The following is a 20,313-nucleotide window of genomic DNA, read 5'->3' as shown; positions in this document are numbered from 1 at the left end:
TCGTGTAGTATTTATGTTTTAAATACCTTTATTTTTAGTGTGAACAAACAGACTGTAAAGAAGATAGAGATCCCCAAAGCATTCAGGCACAAGTGAAGAAAGAAGAAATGGATTTTTGTGAGGACTTTAGTGATGATGATATTCTGGAAGCTTCTGTGAAAAAATGTGACAGAAGGAAGCCTTCCAATGCAAATAATTTAATGTTAACAAAGGGACAGCTTTCCCTAATGCAATGTGGATTCTCTAAGTTGTTGCAGAAAGAAACTAAAACTATGAAGGAAGGACGCAATAGTTATAACTCTAATCATTCAAGTTCTGATGACGAGAATATAAGAACAAATATAAATAGCAGGCGCAGTGATTTTCAGAACTGTCAAAGCCACCTGCCTGATTTGCAGCATGGAAAAGCTGCTCAGTCAACAGATGTAACTGATAAACAAAATATGCCTAGGACAGACTGGCTCATTTTATCAGACTCTGAGGAGGAAAAGGACAGAGAAAGTGAGGATCAAGGTGTTTCAAAGCAGAGTGATATAGTAATGGAAACTGAAAGCAGTTCTGAAGAGGATGATGACATCATCTTTCCTACCCAAGTTCCATCATGCCATCAACCAATGCTTAGTAAAGAAGTTGAAATATACAGGTCAACATCTGAAAATTGTGAAGAGTTAGCAAAAGAAAAAGATGGGTTTGTATTTAAGGGAGACAGTAGGCAATTTGGATTCCATAGCGCTGAGTCAAATTCCAGCGCAGTCAGGTCTTTTGAAGATATCAAGAAAAGCACAAAAGATTTAAAAGAAGCAAACGACGTAAGTGATGAGTCTGATGATATTGAAATTTCCCACAATTCTGAAACAAAAAAGTTAAGAACTTTCAACTTTCCAAAATGGAAAGAAAGACATGTGCATAACAATGGACTGGGTAATGTCTCCAAATCTCTGCTACAAGCAAAGAAGACCAATAAAAAAGAAAAGGAAAGTGATTCTCAGAATATAGATGAATTTTCATCCTCTGAAGATAACGTACCAGTTGAGAAAAATCATGCCAGAAAGCAAAGATATAAGTGTAAAAGCCAGAGAGTCAGAGTTCGTTTTGGGCCTAAAATATTTCATCCTGTTAAAGATACCTCTGTTGCACAAATGAAGTCTAGCAGTTATGCTGTGCATAGCACTTCTGCAAGTAAAACTGAATTTGAACATCAAGAACGAGAAGTGGAATCAATGGACAGATATTTAGGTAGCTATTAATTTAATTTCTTTGATTTTATTGCAGCTGAAGTAGTAATATATGTTTAATTTATCATTGTTGGCAGGTTTTGAGTCCCTCCTGCTGTACATGTTTTTGTTACAAGATACTAATAAATGCTCTGTTAAATTATTTAGTCATGTCCTTCTGCATCTCTCTTTTTACCTATTAGCCTTGCTGTCCTGTCTTCTGGGGTGATTGGCTGCTTTGTAATATTTTGTTAAACAGTTTCTTTTGAAAAATGCTAAGAATGAAGAATTTGTTAAGAATTCACGAATCTAAATATTTGAACTGTAAAACCTTAAAAGTCTTGACACAGCTGTTAAATAAAAATGTAGGTACATGAAAAAAATATGTGATCTGGGATGTTGAAATACCATGTAGAAGATTTAATTCTGTTAGAGAGTTAACTTTAAACGTTAATATTGCAGGCATTAAATCATAGGTGCTTTGAAACTTCTTTGTCTGTCTGGAAAAAAAAAAACGAAGCAGTATTAAACTGTCTGGATAAATCTGAATAAGTCTAATGATTGTTGTTAATTTCATAGAGTTGAGAAACTTGATGTTGAGTGAAATCTTAACAAATTTTACAACTTTCATATAAAACTTTTTTTAAAAATTAAAATATCCTTCAGTGCAACTGTGTACCTTCAGGATTTTGAAGTAACCAACATCTTTGGTTATATCTTTCTTTTGTTATTTCAGATGGTGTTCAAGAAGTGGCATATATTCATTCGAATCAGAATGTGGTTGGATCCAGCAAGGCTGAGAATCGCTTGAGCCGATGGGCGGTGCGAGATGTATTTGAGTTGAAGCAGTTTTCCCAGCTCCCTGCTAATGTAGCAGTCTGTAGTGCCAAGGTAAAGAGAAATGTTTGGGAAATGTTGTCTTTACTTTTTTTAATCCTCATTTTTCATCTTAAAAAGCTCTAACAAACTTGTTTTTCTGCTAATGGCCACCATGAATGATCAAAGCTGCTGAGGATGGGAGGAGGAGGCTCAAATGGAGGTCTAATAAATTACTTTTGTGTTTTGTTTTTTGGGGTAGTTTTTACATTGGCCAGTTCTGAAAGAGTTAGGAATTAAGCACTGCAGCACCCTCTTTGGGATTTTTCTGTGAGGGAAAAGGTAAGATTAAAGATTGGGTGTTTGAAACCAAATTCTGTGCCATGTTTTTCTCATTTGAGGCTTGAAAAAACTTCAACTTGTCCTGGATCCAGTTAAGAAAAATCCAGTTGCTGGAATCTCTGTAGTGTAAAAGGTCAAACATACATCAGTTTACAGATATTTTTTTTTTTTTTGGAGGTGGACACATGCAGTCACTATAATGAGTTAAATTGTCTATGCTTAATGTCTGAAACATGAAATTAGAGTTTATTGGGAGTGCTCATTTGCAGCAACAGGTATGTTTTATGCCTTTGTTGGTCATGCATCTTGTTTAATTACATTTGGAATACATACAAATCTGGAACAAATTCAGGTACAGCTTCCAGATTTTTGTTTTTATTACACAGTGGTTTTAATCTATTCTGATTATCTGGACACTGTGTTGTTTGCCTTGTAATAAACGTGCAGTTTCCTAGACCAATTCTTAAGTTAAACCACACGCATAGAGTAAGTAATTGGTGAATGTGCAGTTTAGTCTTTACAAACATTTTAGCAATCACTATAGAAATTGTAGACATCAGACTATGTTGTTCTGGGATGTTGAACACCCTCACTGGCTAGAAGAGTTTCTTACAGTGTTGTTGATGTACTCTATTTAATCAAAGCATTACCAGGGATGCCAAAGACATTTTACATTGTTAAGATCAAACCAGGACAACCAGTAAAAGTGAGGTCTTTTCAATTCTAACGTATTTACATTAGAATGTCATTTTTTAACAGAAAAGTTGGTCAAAAATACTCAAGAATACTGTAGAAAGGTAGTTATTTAATGGCAGTGGCTGACCACGTTATTGGAACTAAATCTACATGACAGAAATTTTTGAAGAGGGCACTTTGAGTAAATGTCTGTTGATTCACCTATGTTCAAAACTAGTTTGTGGGAGTTCATTAGTGTTGTTCATGTAACTTACCTCTCATTATTTAGAGTTTGTGTGACGGCAAGTATTACAAATGAATTTATCTTTATTAACTTGTGAGTCTGTTTTTCTAAGGTATCTATTTTTCACTCAGAAGCAACAGTAGCATCAGTTCCCTTGGAGATCCAAGTAGGAAGAAAAACATCAATAATTGTGAGAAGACTGCCTCTTCCTTTGCTTCCTATTCTTCCTTTTACATAGAGGCACTAATCTAGAAATAATCTCTAGATGGCTGCCTATTCTTAAATGTGGAGCTTTGAATTTTTTGTGCTCAACAGATTGAAGTAGTATTCTGAGTAATTTTAAAAACACAACTGAACAGTTTAAATTTCCATCATATTTTAGGTAAATAGTAGTATTAAATCCTGCAATGTTAATTGTAAACTGATAGCCATTGAAAAAAAAAAAAAAAAAATTTTGTCAGCTGCTATTTCGCACTGATGTTGCTTTTTAGCATTGTTGGTCTAACAGTGTTTCTCAGAAATTGTCATGTAGCTGTTTCTATTCACTCTGGGTATCAATTATCACATTCTTAATTAGAAGCTTTTTTTAATGGTGTACCTATATTGAAGCTTTATTTGATTGCATTATGAAGGCTTCTGAATAATGCCCTGATAATATTTATGTTACTTTTCAAGCACACAATCGAATTGTCTTATTTCTAAGTAGGAGTGATCAAAAAAGAATCTCTTCTTTTCATTTCATAGATAGACTTCTTAGGGCAAAAGTAAAATATCCTTTGTTCATCTTCCCTATGCCAAATCTGTCTTCCTGTTTTGCAGGTTTGCTCTGTGATCTGTCTGTAATAACACATTTATGACTTAATGAAGTTCAAGTACATTTTTCAATAAATTACTAATATCTCTGGGAAAGGGATGCAAGAATACTTAAAAACTAACAAAGTATTCTTTTGAAGTGGATGAGTTGTAAGTTGGGAAATACAGCTTTTCCTGCAAATCTTGGTTGAAGACTGATTGAAATGTTTTTGCTTCCTGCTTACATATGAATCTGGAACGATGGGCATAAAAAACAATGTTATAATAAGCAATAAGATGTAAGGAAAATGTAACAAACAATAAGCAAAAGTAATCAATTAAGACAACCCCTTGTGAGAACACTGGCATTTTGTTGATTTGTTGCTATTGACTAGTCATCTAAACACATTTTGGCTTTACTAAATTCTCATGAACTTTCGCGTGTCAGGTTAAGCTCTTTAGTTTCAGTAGCTAATTTATGGAAATTAGGTGAATATGAGTAACAGCAAAAATAAGTTACTAGAAAGCAATATAAAAAAAATGTCTTCTTCCTGGTTTTCTGCCTGCAGAAGCTAAAAGGAGTATAAATTAGGTGTATTAGTCTTTCCTTTATTGCTGAAGCATGGAGACTGATATAGTCACTTAAGTTGTAGAAATTGCTTAAAGCTGGAGCAGACTGTAAAACCTGTGAGGACTCTGCCTTCAAAGTGAGAGGTTGTGTGGAAAGGAGATTCTTGAGAGCCAAGGTAGAAGGGACAGGGAGCAGGGAGCTTTATTCCTCAAAAGAGAACTTTAAAGGTATGTAGAACATCTTGTTAGTTACTCCTGTTCTTAAACAAATAAATAAGCTTGGAGATAAGTTGGTTATAGAGAGTGTAAACTTTGAACTTTGGTATAAGAAAAGGTGTTTGTCTTGATGGTAATTTCTTTCCTCAATTTGAGTTCAGAAGGTCTGTATTGGATCTGGATGGTTGGCACGATGTAATTCACAGTCAAATCTCTCTTAACGTTTTAAACTGTAGGTTTCAATCAAGCCTATTTTTTTATTCAGTAGTGAGTAGTCGTTCTGTCCTTAGTGTTACCTGTGCTTGCATTCATATTCCCCAGCTACTTTTTCTCTGAATTCATAGAACAAATTATTTTAACCTGCTATTATTCTGTACCTTCAAAGACTTGAGGGATCAAAATCTTGCTTCTCTTTATGAGGAATAGGCCTTGCTACTGTTTTGTCTGCTCTTACATGCTTTGTGCTCCAGGTTCCGTGACAGTCCTGGTACTTGACTTCAAGACTGCTCCAAATCCTTTGACTCTTCTTTCTCCAGAGGCAGTAGTGAGAGCAGTCATACTCTGTTTTAAAAGTAATTGCGAAAACTGACTAGTGCAGCTAAAATGTTCATTTATAGTGCTGAATGCTTGTTTAGTGTGTATTTCCATAAATTCTATATGACTATTGAAAATACAGTTCAATAACAGCAACCAGAATATGAAGTCGGTTGTCAAGAAATAAAAACAAGGCATCATGAGAGCTTTCTCACAACTTTTCAGCTATGAAATGTGAGATGAAATCTAAAAGCAGCAAAAGTAGCAGTATAAAGTATGCATTAATTGTACAAGCAAGAGAATAAACCATATTTTGCTTGAATATTGTTAGTCCAAATCTGTTGCAGTATCTGAATTAAAAGAAAGATTGAAGATTGTATATGAGAATAGTAGAAGCAAACAAATGTGAAACGTTTTTTATCACGTGATCCTGAAAAGAGGAAAATAAACTGTGTTTGGGGGAACATATTCCCTTTATCACGGAAGTACATGGGATTGCATAAAAGTAAAAGAACATTTTGTAGGTGTTAGGTGTGCTGGAGTACCATTTCCAATTAAAAGAAATACTGTTGTCTTGTTATGGAGGGGGCTTTCATAGTCATCTACAGCAGTGGAGATCTGGTTACGCTTTATTTTGCAGGTATAACCAGAGAGGTACTTAAACTTTTTTTTTTTAGATAGACATGGCATTTATATACTTGATATGCCTTAAATGTAGAATATTTAGGGTAACAGTAAAAATAGTTTAACTTACTACCGACAGTTCCTGAATTGCACATATTACCTTATGTTTGAAGATTGTCCATATTCTGACCATTGACCACAACTGGCAGTGCCAGATCAATGTAGATTTTGAGAAGAAAGGACATAAGAGCAGTATGATAACCTTCCCTCAAACAGTTGATGTTTCTGATAGTGCTGCTTATGTAGAATGCACTGAAGGGTCAATAATTAGAGGTGTTTAGGAGCCTCAGTAATCAAAGCAAAGCCATGGATTGTAGTTCCATGCAGAAGTGTGTCAGACAGCTGTTCTTGAAGAAATTTTGCAGATCCAGATTATACTGTATTATAGGTTAATAATACATCTCAACCTCCTCTGTAGTTCTAAAAATATATTGTACATCCTAGAACCTAAGTGTTTCAGGCAGTCACATGTCTCTATGCAATTAAAGATCTCTGGATCTCTCTAATCTCTCATAGCAAGTCATAAGTGTTAAGGTAGAAACTGCAGTCAGATCTGTGATGCCATGATGCAGGGAGGATCACACCAGGCTTCTGTATTCTAAAAATCTGAGGGTAGAAAATGGACATGATTTAGTGTGGCACATATCCACTCCAGCATAAATTGCTGAGGGCTGGTCTTTGTTGCTTCCTTATGCATATGACCACAAAATACACTTGATACGCTATTTCATGGAAGATTATTTGTAAGAAGGGTTTTCTGGTCTTTCATGTACAACTGCAAGAGAAGATTATATTAAAAGTTACTCTGCTGGAATAAATAACTTGCTTTTTCCTGCACTATTTTGTTGGGTTTAGCCTGTTTTAATGACATTGAGTTATCTGTGTTCTGCATTTTAGTTTCAATTCAAGTCTTCTGTTTACATGTGCATGCAAGTAGACTTGATTAAAAATTCACTGTTGTTTTAATGAAACAAATGGAAGATTATTTTCTCTATTAATCCATCACAATATGTTAAGAAGATAGCTGAATAACAAAATGAAGTACTCTCTTGTGTAAATACAGAAAGAAGGATATTGAAAACAAAAGCTTGTAAAAGAAAACATGTGAAATGAACCTGTAAACTGGATATGGTGGATGTATAAAGCCAGACTATAATTTTCTGAACAGACCTACAGCCTTTCAGGGGGGAAAAAAATGAGTCTTGAGTCATTCACGTAATATTTTGCTCAAAATTATTCTGACATGGTTAATGTGGGGGAAAAAATGAAAGTGTTAACAACTTCTCTAAGACCTTAATCACCTAAGTATTTTTAGAGTTTTTGATTTTTTTGATCCTTCTTTTTTCCTGTGGATTCCAAGTTTCAAAGCAACCTGGCTGATTTTCAGTGCAGGAGCTTTTTACTTTGGTTTTTGGATAACTTGCACTGTTATTTGTGAAGGTTTTTCTTAGCTACCATAAGAAATAGAAGCCTCCCAGAGGCAAGATTAAATATCTTCTTCTAATGTTTCTAGTCTATTCTGAATTAAATGACTGCATTCCTTAATTAATTTTCTAATTAATTTCTGTGTTAATTGGCAAAAAGGGCCTATGTGAGACATCTTACACAAGTACAGAAGTCTGCAATAGGCTTTCTCTAGTTCCTTTAAAGCCGAATTTGTGTAGTGTTTCTTCAATAAAACTCTTGGTGGGGGAGTTGGAGCATGAGGAAGACTTTGTAGAAGGGTTCGAGGTTTCACCAAAAAATACAAAAAATGGGAACAGGACATAATAAATAATTTGAAAAACTGATAATGTCCCACATTAGAGCTAATTTGCACATTTTAATACGTGGCAAAGTATTAGTCGCAAGAACTTGTACTGTACCTGTTGAATATATGGAGTCTTTTTTTTTTTTAGTCAGCTGCATGTTTTCAACTTAAGTTTACTTAAAGTTTTACTGAAAAGAAATGTACAAAGACAGCCATTCAATTGAGGATTAATCACTATGGCAACAGAAATGTGGTGACTGAAAAGGGGGAGGATGTATTCTCCCCTCAGCTTCCTGCCAGCTGTCATATTCAACCTCTGTGGCATGAATTCAGGCCAAAATATAGACTGTGACCAGCTCTAAGAAACTGTATCTGTATTTTTATAAATTTGTACAAGAATTACACTATAAAAGAAGACTTAATCTTCTGAATTGGATGACAGACATTTGGCACTCTTGCCGGTGTTTGACAGAGAAATAACGGGATGCTTTGTAGTAAAACCTGGATTAATGGTAAACCCCTCTTTATGTTATTGCAATGTGGTGTAAATGAGAGAACTAAGCATGCTGTCAGCCTAGGAAAAAACGTACCCTTTGTATCTCCAATGCAGATTTAAGGGGTGTTGAGAATACTGTAAATACAAAAGTTGTGTCATTAAGAACTCCTCTTTATCTTATTTGTATTACATTGACATTTTGTAGATTATTTAAACAAAGACTTTCTATCAGTTATAGTAACTCTGATCGAATTGTGTTCGCACAGCTTTCAGATTCAACAAGTTTAGATAGCTGCTTACAAAGAGTAGGCTTTTGGGAGATAACGTTCTATTATCCTTGCTCTTCTAGGATGGGGAATGCTATTCAGCTTTAAAATAATAGTTCCCAAATGATTAGCCTGTAATGATGCTTTATTGAGTTTACTGTTTCAGTTTGCAGTGTAATTAACCATTTCAGTATGGCTTTCCATTGTATTTTCATTATGGTGTACGTGCATGGCTTTTGGTTTTGCTCCTACAGATGGAGGGGTGAGAGAGTGAAAGAAGGTAGGTGCCAGTCCACAGGCTTCCACTGGAATAAGCAGTTCCCTTACCACTGAATTCTGACACAGGCTGATTATCTTCCCTCATTCTCAACTGTGGTAATAACTATATTGACTTATGTTCAGGTTTTTGGTACAGTGATGTGGCTTATACAAATTCTTTTTGTTAAAGAGTCTACAAATGAAATAAAACTGATCCCAGTGAGGAATTCTTGCTCTGTTACCTGATCGCGGAAGAAACAGACTCAAAAGTCGAAACAGAGAGAACACAAGCTGTCCTCAATTGACTTAGTAGTCAATTCTCTGCTACCAAGCAAAATATTAGAGTTTAAGGAATGTCTTTGGTCTCAGATTATACAAGCAGAAAATCTAGGTATGACAACCAGAGGAAAATGATAACATATAACTCTGGTAAAATTTCTTTGCTTTTTAGCAGCAGGTATAGCTAAATACTGGTCTCTTGTTGTTGGCAGAGTATTTTGGAGAGTCCAAAATAAGTCTAACACTTCTCATAGCTTGAAGAATATTGGTCTGCTGTGATACTATCAAATATTAGATGCCTTTGTAGTCATAGCTGACATCCTCAGTAGCTTTGTTTAGTTCAGAAAGTTTGAATATAAATGTGGTTGTCCTAGAGTATCCTAAAATTTTAAGCTGGTTAGCTTCGTTTTCTACTGACTGTTAGATGTACAGTTGCCTCTAATTCTCATTCTACAGTCCTGTTTTGTTAGAACAGCATCATAGAATCATAGAATAGTTTGGCTGAAAGGGATCTTCAAAGGTCACCAATCTAATCCCCCTGCAATAAGCAGGGACATCTTCGACTAGATCAGGTTGCTGAGAGCCCCATCCAGCCTGACTTTGAATGTTTCCAGGGATGGGGCATCTAGCACATCTCTGGGCAACCTGTTCTACTGTTTGACCACCCTCAGTGTAAAAATTTATTCCTCACGCCTAGCCTGAGTCTCCCCTCCTTTAGTTTAAAACCATCACCCCTTGTCCTGTCGTAAAAGGCCCTGCTAAACTGTCTGTCCCCATCTTTCTCATAGGCCCCTTTTAAGTACTGAAAGGCCACAGTAAGGTCTCCCCAGAACCTTCTCTTCTCCAGGCTGAACAACCCCAGCTCTCTCAGCCTGTCCTCACAGCAAAGGTGTTCCAGCCCTCTGACCATTTTTGTGGCCCCTCTGGACCCTTTCCAACAGGTCCATGTCTTTACTGAGGGCTCCAGAGCTGGGTGCAGTAGACAAATACTGTCTGAGTGAGTCTTTTCAATTAAGAAAGTTAAAGTCAGAGGGAAAATTAATATCCACATCAGAAATCATTCTAAAATACGATAAGATTCAGGCTTATTTCAAACTATGTAATGTGTAACTCACCATAACTCTCTGAAATACATAGTTTGTTCAGTAGTGTGTCCTCTGCAAGTCGAAAAGCCATTCTGGTTTATTTAAGAATTAAATGAAAGTAGAGACAGTCTCACTATTTGATAACTTTTTAACTATCTTGACCATGTGGGCCTCAATTTTAGAGAAAACAATGAAGTTTTATGTAGTTACTATTATACTTTGTCTTCCTTGGCATGCAGAATAAATTGGAAGAAATTGTTGTTTGACATGTCTACGTGTATAAGTGTAGAAGAGAAAAGGAAACAAGACCAAGAACACACAGTCGGGCAGCAAACATTTCAGAGTATTTATGTATGTCCTGACAAGTAGAGAAGACACAGGTAAGATAAAAAAATCTAGGAATAGCATATGTTCAAGAAAAGCATATAGAAAGGTCATAGTAATTCATACATATTATGGGAAAAGCTCCCAGGGAAAAGCAAGAAAAACTACAAAGGGAAAAAAGATGAGCTGAAATAGTCTAGAGTTGTAATTGAAGTAGATAAATTCTCTGGAATGCAGTAAGTATCACCTTATCTAAATAAAAACAATCAGCCAAAACCAGCTGCAACTCACAATATATCTGGAAAGTCATGTGTATTCTCAGGTGTTGAGGGGAGGGGAAAAATATAAAGTAGAAGATGTTATAAGAGTTTGTTATTTGCTTCCAAGCTGTGTTTTAAGAGGACAGTCATACTGAATTCACTGTGTTTCATGCTTTTGTATGATTTGAGTGACTGCAAGGCAGCTAGAGGTTTGAGAATGCCTTTTTTGTTTGTTTTAGAAATGAAAATAAACAATGAAACTGTGCAATGGAAAGTATCCTGGATATCTGGCAGCAGTGGTTTCATGCATACCCGAAGAGAAAAAGCCTGTTAACAGTTTCAGCTGTGAGTGGAGAAGTGAGAAAGGGTTATTGCTGACTAGAGCTCAGTATCTGGCAAGACACTTATATAGTGAGATTTTGGGTAGTCAGACAATAAAAGAGAGGAAGATGCTCAGGCACAGTACAACTATGGCTGAAGAATAATTATGCAAACATATTTTCAACTTCAGATTCAGGCTTTTGAAGGACGATCATTATCTTCAAAGTCTGATGACTTGAGCAATTGCCACAAATGTGAAACAGATTAAAAAAATAAGTGTCCCTGAATCTTTTTATCTTTTTTTCTCTACTCATCCTACTCCTAGCTTGTGTTCACTTACCCTCCCGTACATTTTCATCTTGCTGTACTTAAAAAAGATGAACTTTGTTCTCTTTTGCCTTACTTGAAGGGGCTAAAGAGGGGAAGAGGAAAATCACAGGCTTAAGGTGGCCAATCATCGCAGTCATGTCTGAGAATGTATAAGATACATGGACTAGCATTCATTGCTCCAGAGTGTAGAGCCACTTCTTTATGCTTGTTGTAGGAAGAACACATACTGAAGTTTTGTACCATCAAAGACAGAAAAAAATTGGGTTTGGTAGGGATATACTATTTTTAAAGCTTCTGTAACTATGCAGCAGGAGACATTGTCACACAGAGCTAACAGATTCAAGAGTTGTTGCGGGTTAAAGATGGTGTCTCTAAGCAGAAGTGGTGGCTGCATTGCGGCACTTAAATTTTTGTTTGATGCTTAGCTGCGTGTCCTCATTGTTCTTAAAGTGCATTACCCTTAAATGTGAACTGTGTGGGACTGTAAATGTGCAGATGCTTCCATTTTTGCTGGACTCATTATTATGGCCTGTCCATAACATGTAACCCAAAGAAATGGAAACTCATTATTGGTATCCAGAACTTGATATATACTTTTAAGAACAAGAGACATACATAACAACAACACCCCGCCCCACCCAAAAGAAAAAAACAAACAAACAACAACAACAACAACAACAAAAAACGAATGGAGGAAGATATCTGTGCTAGGAAAATATTTTTTCATGTGTGACAAGAGTCCCTGGAATTTCTGAATACTTTAAAAGCTCTTTTCTGTACAACTACATAATAAGCCCTCGTCTTTCCTGTTGCAATATATGAGAAGCCTCTTCAGAGTAAGTGCAGTAAATGAAGGGGGGATAGGGTAAGAAAACAAGTATAAAACAGGGAGGAATGGGTACACTTCTGCACATTATTTTCCCTAGTTTGCAATAGCTTCTCACAATTTCATTTTACTGTATTTCATGAACTTTATTTCTTTCAATTTACTGGAATTAGTGTAACCTTGTCTCATATTTTTTTTAAATACAAAAAATGTTGCCTTCTACTAAACAGCCTGCATCTGTGGCCTTTGTCTTATATGTATGTGTTTGAAAATAAATTGTTTCTTTTGAACTTTGTGTGAAGATTTTCTTCCCAAATTGGAAGTGCACAAAGTTTAATACAGTAATAAAAATGTCACATTGAATAATTAAATTGAAATTTTTTTGTCTCTGATGTCAAAGGAATTATTTTGCTGCACCCTTTCTCCTGCTAAGTTACTGGTTTGAGAAAGGAAAAAATGTGAAGAATACATTAATAGTGTTACAAATAATTCAATATAGGTGCACTTAATTTATCAGACAACTGATAAGTATGTGGTCAAGATTAATGAAAATTTTCTGCTTTGAACAGTGAAAATTTCATAACATGCACTTCAAATGCATATTGTTTTTATATTAAAGTAAACATTTAGTAAAGACTAACTGTTTTCATGATTGCTGTCAAGTTTTTTTGTAAAAATTATTTTAAAATACACATAGCCAATACTTTATGCTGTATTTCTTTAGCTTTGTGTCATGTATATCAGAAGGCTGATCAGAAGATATGCTTTGCAGTATGTGAAGAATATGTTTTAACAGACATGATGTGTGTATATGACGGTATAATGTTTGGCAAGAATCCTTTTGGATTTATATGCTGTGATTTTAGTTATCAGTCTGAATAACTTGCCCATAAAAATGTATTTGAAACTTTTAAGCATATTTACATTTTAGCATCAGAAAAAAACCTCGTGCTATTACTTATTTAGGTGTTGGGTGGAATCTTAATTCCAGGAGAAATAACTTGTGCTGCTATTTGTGCCATTTGAGTGGTTTTAATTATTTTTCTCCTCCCTATGTTAAATTAGTTAACATTTTTCAGTAGTTACATGGGTGAGCCATAAAACAAAGGCAAATTTGCTATTTGGCAAAATAGTTGGATTTTTTTGACAAAAAATTGATCCTTCCTCCCTTCCCTCCCTCCCTTCCTTTCCTTCCCTCCCTTCCTTTCCTTCCCTCCCTTCCTTCCTTCCTTCCTTCCCTTTCTTCCTTCCTTCCTTCCCTTCCTCCCTTCCGTTCCTTCCTCCCTCCCTTCCGTTCCTTCCTCCCTCCCTTCCGTTCCTTCCTCCCTCCCTTCCTTTCCTTCCTCCCTCCCTCCCTTTTCTGTTGAATCTCAGGACTATAAAGAAACAGTGATATCTGTATGGACTCATCACTATTGTCTTTCCAGTTGTCCAACAGTGATTTGAAAATACTGTAGTCAGAGCTTATATCATTAAAATGTTCTTTCCAGAAGTTCAGCAACACTTGTACTTCCCTAAGTGCATTAATTAATACAAAGTACTTTAAGTTAAACAAAGATAAAGTGCACAGAATACTTCTTGTGTTGGAGGACTTTGGTTTCCCGTCTTATTCAATTCTTTTGGTTGTAACGTTTATTAATTCATAAAGGGTCTGACTTGCAATAGTATAAATAGATTAAATGTGCTTGTATCACTAGCGTATGAACAAGAGTCAGGTTCCTAGCTGAATCAAATTTTATTCATTTCAATCTGCTTTGCGAGACTGTCTTATGCATATGATATAAATGATAACTTGGGTGAATAAGATCAGTGCTGTAAAGTCAACTTGGGATTTCATGTAAGAGCAAATAATGGGGGGACACGCATAATAGTTTGGTAGAGAAAGTGTTTGTGAAACAGAAAACAGAAAGTTGCTGAAAGGAAATTTTCATAATGAAATAGATCTCAATCAGTGAGTTAGTAGACAAACATTGAAAGAGAATCAGAAGGAAATCAGCTGAGAGAGGGAAGAGTGAAGGAGAGTAATGCATGAAGTGAAATTCAAAAGAAAGCAAAATAGTGTGGAGTGTTGACAGTGCTGGAATGTTGACTGAAGTTTTCACTTTTTTTCATGGTAATGCCAGTAAAAAGATACAGAGAATATTTTCATCTATGCATGTAAAGCTTGCCTCTACCTAGAGTCTCACCCATGTATCACTCAGAGTAACAAACTTCAGATTTGACCTTCAGCAAACATGGAGGTATACTAAGAAAAACTGAAGTAAGTGTTTCAGTTTTACTCACAAAATGTTTATCTTTTTTTTAAAAAAAAAAAATCAGTAGATTTGGGAGTTGGGGGCTGAATTTAAGTTGGCAAACTTTCAAAAATGTTCACAACTTCAACAGAGCCAGTTATTGTGTTTCAGCCTAACTGGGTGCCATTTAACCAATTGGCTTTGCTCCAGGGAGCTGGGTTTTCAGGAGTAACTCAAAGTGTCTATGAGGTTTCACTGGCATTAGCTTCTGCAGCTCTTGGGGTAACTCGTTTAACCATAAGGAAAAAACTTTGAGCAGCTAATTTAGGCAGAAGAAAGGGAGCTCTTTGTGTGTATATGGTGGTATTTTGGAGTTCTTCTTCTGGATTTGGCAATGTGGGTCAATGTAGTTAAAGATTTGTACTTCCAGAACTAAATATGCCATTTGTGAGCTTATTTGCAATTAGCAGGACTTTTTACATTAATTCTAGTTCTCTGCAAAGACAAGCAATTTTACGACTTTCAGTGTGTTTACAACATTTGGCTTTTTTCCCAAAAAGATTTTTAATCTTCTGTGTTTGAACAGATGTGTAAACCAAAGTATTGCTGCCTTATATACTTTGGTCTTGTTTAATAAGAGGTAAATGGATGCACATTTATGGGGGTTTTAAATACTTTTAAGACAGGCATTGACATGGTTAGGCTTGTATTCTATGCAAGTTATGCTTGCTTAAATTAAATTATACAATCCTGATTTCCTGACAGAGTGACAAATACACTAGGTCTTATCATAGTGAGATCTGAATACTATGAATATTTTTCATGCAAAAATTCCATCAAGATAAATATATTTTAAAACTAGCATTGCTTTCTTCTTTTAAAACACGTTTTCCAAGTAAAGTTCTGTATTATCCATGTATATTTTTTTAAAAATGTAAACAAATGTATACAAAATTAGCAAGATAACTGTAGAATATTTATGCTGTAGATAACATCTGCTAATTCAGCATTAATTTTGTTACTATCATCATAACATTATTGGGAGAATAGCATTTTTATGTTAATTGGGGCCTTGTTTTCAGTTTCGTATAGTGTAAGTTTTAATAGTCCAGTGAAATTTTATTCTTTAGAGTTGTGCATTTAGCTTAAGGAGTGAAAATATATGCCTGTAGGTCCCTTAATATTAACATCTCTCTCTGCTTGCTAGTTTGAGGTTACTTGCCAAAGTAATGGATTGAGAACAGATGTGAGATCCTAAAGCTTGAGAATGTTGTGAACAGCCCATGGAAATAGAGGAAGTGGGCATGGATCAAATAGAAACACATTGGGAAGAAACACTGTAGATCCAAAACCAAATTTTGAGCTGCAGATGACAAGGTGTGAACACAGTTTGTGTTTTCATCTCTGAAGTGGTATTAGTAGGGGGACTGAGGACATCACTAAGCGGTTATTCTTTTTACTGATCTCACTTGGGGAAAAAAATGGTAATGTTGCCTTTCTGTTTTTAGTTTGTTTGTTTTTCTATTCTTCCCCACTCTTCAAACATGTTCTTTCATTTTCATATTTCCCTTGGCTTGCCTTTTGGCAAAGGGGAAATTTTGGTGAGAATTTGTTAGGATTTCTGAAAAATAACTAAGGTGTAAATAGGATTGTATTTTTGTGCAAAACATTGATGGTCAGTGCATGATGTGTTGATCATAGCACAATCTTCTTGAGTTTCATTAAAACATTAGCTTTTTATGACTGTTACATTTAAAATTGTGTTTCTCCATTTATGAAGCATCGTGATTGTTTAGTGTTTTAATCCCATCAGTATTATAATGAAAGTGAAACGCGTAATTACTTTTTTTTTCTGTTCCTGTGACCAAGTAGGGGGTCTACACTGCAGCTCTGAATCCCAGTCTTTAGCATTCAAACCTTTGAGTGCTAGCTAAGAGTGATAGAATTATGTCAGACACAGCTTTGTTGACAATTTCCACTTTTCATTTTACTAGAAAAATGAAGAAAACCCAGAAGATGACACAGCAGAGAAGAACATTAAGGGAGGTCAAGAAGTATCAGTGAGCAGGAATCAACATTACCTGTATGTTACGCATCCTGTGACCCAGAAAAGCAAAAAAGTGCACAGAGTAGGTTCAACCACCTTCTTAGTTGGAAAGACACCAAAAGGAATCCGCAGGTGAGACTGTTTTTGGTGAGATGGAAGTAAAATTCTAAGGTTGAAATGAATATCCCTCTGGGCAGTTGCTTTTGTCTTTGTTTCAGCCATACTCAGGGAATACTGATTATTTTTCATGTCAAGAGCAGAACTAATGGGAAATTTCCACTCACACTATGCAAAGTGTACCATAATTGATTAATGAAATGGATTAAACCCACAAATTACTTTAACATGTTGATTCAATGTGTCATGTATTACATAACTGTGCAGATGTCATCACCACAAGTATTCATGGTATGTGCATCATGCAGTACTACAAACCCTTGTTTAAACTGTTTAGAAACAAGAAATTTTAATGTGTGAGCTTCTGACTGCCTACTGGTTGAGGCAATTAAGTTACTATGTGAGAGTTGGTGTGTAGGTAATACCTGTAACTGTTCAGCATCTGTCATGTTAGCCAGCTGGCCTCAGCTATCCAAACTGTTATTGTTGAAGTGCCACACTTGCTGACTATTATAGGTACTGAAAATTCTAAGTATTAAAGAGGCAGGTAAAGGGGAAGCCTTCATGCTAAAAAAGTTCAAAGATAGTAATCATAGTTATCAGTAATTTGTTGAGGTAAAATTTTCAAAGGCAATGAAGTGATAAAGAATGTTATTTGAAGATCCTAAAGCCGTATCTAGGAAAAAGCTTAAGCACATTCACTCTTAAATGTTAAGCAGGTCATCTCTTAGCACCTGGCTCACAGTTAGGCTTTGTAGTACATCTGGATGTGCTGTGCATTGAATGAGGATGATGAGGTGCCTCTGCGTTGCTGTAAGGTGGAGTGAGAAGATGTCTGCAGCCACCACACAGAAAGGGTATAGTTGGAGCTAACCAGTTAAGCGGCATTTGAGGCCAAATAGGGTTAAATCTTGCTGCCTGTTGGAGTCCTCATACAGGAAAGTCAACACATTTCACATCCTCTCTCTGCAAAGGGAGCATAAACCCATCTCTCCTGCCTTCCAGATAGGTTACCTGACCACAGACTGTGGCTAACTCAGGGTGATCTTCTTTAGTTAGAGCTTGGCTTTATGTCATGGTTTAACCCCAGCTGGCAACTAAGCACCATGCAGCTGCTCACTCACTCCTCCCTGCTCCCAGTGGGATGGGGAGGAGAATTGGGAAAAAAAAAAAGCACAAAACTCATGGGCAGAGGTAAAAAACGTTGAGCAAAGGAAGAGAAAATTACAGTAATAATCATAATAATAATAGAATATACAAAACAAGTGATGTGCGGTGCAATTGCTCTCCACCTGCAGATCAATGCCCAGCCTGTCCCCAGGCAGTGATCCCCTGGATAATTTTTTTCCTAGTTTATATACTGACCATGACATCATATGGTTCAGAATATCCCCTTAGGACAGCTGACCCAAACTGTCCAGGCGGTGTCCTTCCCAGGTTCTTGTGTATGTCCAGCCTTCTCTACTGAAAAGTCCTTGATTTGGTATAAAGGTTGCTTAACAACAACCACAATGTGTGTGTATTATCAACATTCTTCTCACACAAAACCCAAAATACAGCACTATACCAGCCACTAGAATGGAAATTAACTCTATCCCAGCCAAAACCAGGACAGCCTCTTAGCAGAAAAAAAATATTCCATAATTTACTGGATAGGATGGCAGGGTGAGTCCATGTCTACTGTGAATATGTTTATCCAGCTCTTGTTTAGTATTTCTTTTAAAAGGAGTTTGAACAATCTTTTTTTAAAAAAAATAAAAATAAAAAACCCCAACCAAACAGAGAAATATTCTGCCATCTGTCCATCTGTATCTTTTTGGTAGCTAAATACCTTTTGAAATCTGTTCCTTTGGTACAATATCTTACCTACACTGAAAGGCAGTAAGTTTTTGGATCATAAGCTGAGGAAATCACACTGGAGTTTGGGATTCAGAAGTCACTCCCGTTATTCTAAGGTCACTATTCTTTCTTCTCTTTGCTAGTAAAAACCCCAGCATTCCTAATAAGGAAGTTACTTTTAGTGATTACTTTTTGGGATATGTGAAGCACGTGAATTGAATGAATTGCTTGAAATCTGCTTTTGTTTCCAGTTAAAGGTGTCAAAATAACACAATTTTCCTTCCTGATAATTACAGGAGACAATTTGAGGAAATGGTATCCCACTTTAACATGAGATCAGTGGAAGAACTTGCAGAACATATTACAAGAGCTACATCAGAAACAAGGCAGAAGATGTTGAAGGCATTCTACGTTTCCAAGCATCCGGAGATGGAGCCTTTCTTCCCGGTTGAAATGCCAGCACAAGCTTCACATGACTATGAGGAAAGAGAAATGGGTACAACACACTCCAGAAAAAGAAAACCCGTTGTTAATTTCAGAAAATCTCAGTCTAGATCTTCACCACCTAAAGGACTGCTGCTTCTGAGTGCAACTACAGAAACACAGAGCCGGCAAAGCTGTAGAGGAGAAGTAGAGCAGCTTCACAATGACTCCTACTTGCAAGATGTGTGTGTTGATGCAAAATATAAACAATCACCCACTGTTGCTACTCAACATATTGAAAGGAGAAACAGTCAGGCATTCAAAGATTTTATGGCATCTGGGTCAGTAAGCAGTAAATCAGAAATAATTGAGGTGCTGCCTGTAAAAGATTGTGAAGGGCAGCAGGACTCGGAAGGAACACAACTGCCAAGAAAAAGAGCCCTGTCTCAGTCAGAAAATGGGGAGAGAAAAGCTCAGACTTATAAGAAAAAGTCTTTTGTGGACTTACTTGGAGATACCTCTATTCTCAATGACCTCTTCAGAAATGATGGAAGTGGGTCTACAGAATCACCAAGGAGATTCACTTCAGGGCAAGTAGAAAAATCAAAGGAGAGACCAAAAGATTTCTGGGACATACTGAACGAGCAGAGTCAGGAGAGCCTCAGAAAGCTCACAGATGTAGCAGTCATAGAGAAGCTGTGTGAACGAGCAGCTCATCCCCAAGTGACAGGAGAGAGAGAAGTATGTGAAAGTTCTCTTTGGAAAAAAAATGAAAATTTTCTATGGAAAAAATACAGTCCAGATGATTCAGATGAACCATCCACTACTACATCTTGTAATGTAGTAAAATGAATGTTTTATACATCGATTGCACTGTAGTTATTGTTGTTGAACATTAAAATTTCTACAGCAGTATGCAGCAAAATGTGATACCTCCATGAAATTAAGGCAAAGGGATGAATTCATATTTATGATGATACAGATTTACATTTTACAGATGTGAATATGTAATTATGTATGTAATATATAGTACATATGTGCATGATAGTGCATAAGTACTATATATTGTAAGCTATGATGTATTAATTTTAAATTAAACTTTTTAAAATGTTCTCAGTGTACTTTGCTGTCTTGAATTCTGATTATATTCCTGGACTCAGTAGGAGTACCAAGTCATTTTTCCCCTTTACTTAGATTTGGACACCCTCAGTCATCTTGGCAGAACCTAATGATACAAACAGAATTTGACAGTGATATTCCACTTATTTTTTGAGCTACTAGAGACTCAAGGACTTCATGAAGCAGGGATGGTGTCTTGTGTCTAGTAGCCTTTGACGGCGACTTTTTTCCACCTCTGTGGTTTTGCTGTGG

The 20,313-nt window shown here is 36.1% G+C and overlaps 1 protein-coding gene across 2 annotated transcripts in view; it reads left to right on the top strand.

Annotated features, from left to right (window-relative positions):
- Nucleotides 1–20,016, top strand: part of ERCC6L2 (ERCC excision repair 6 like 2) — a 60,720-nt gene extending 40,704 nt beyond the window's left edge. For both annotated transcript variants that reach the window (XM_065656466.1, XM_065656467.1), the window contains 4 exons: nt 39–1,236; nt 1,951–2,105; nt 16,511–16,695; nt 18,816–20,016. In XM_065656466.1, coding sequence (XP_065512538.1) covers nt 39–1,236; nt 1,951–2,105; nt 16,511–16,695; nt 18,816–19,794 — 2,517 coding nt within the window. In that variant the 3' untranslated portion in view covers nt 19,795–20,016. The remainder of the gene's footprint in view (nt 1–38; nt 1,237–1,950; nt 2,106–16,510; nt 16,696–18,815) is intronic.
- The last annotated feature ends 297 nt before the right edge of the window (nt 20,017–20,313 follow it).

This window comes from Caloenas nicobarica, chromosome Z (assembly GCF_036013445.1).
Source record: "Caloenas nicobarica isolate bCalNic1 chromosome Z, bCalNic1.hap1, whole genome shotgun sequence".
Lineage (NCBI taxonomy): Eukaryota > Metazoa > Chordata > Aves > Columbiformes > Columbidae > Caloenas > Caloenas nicobarica.
Note: the sequence above shows the minus strand (reverse complement) of the source record. Positions and strands in the feature narration are given on the sequence as shown.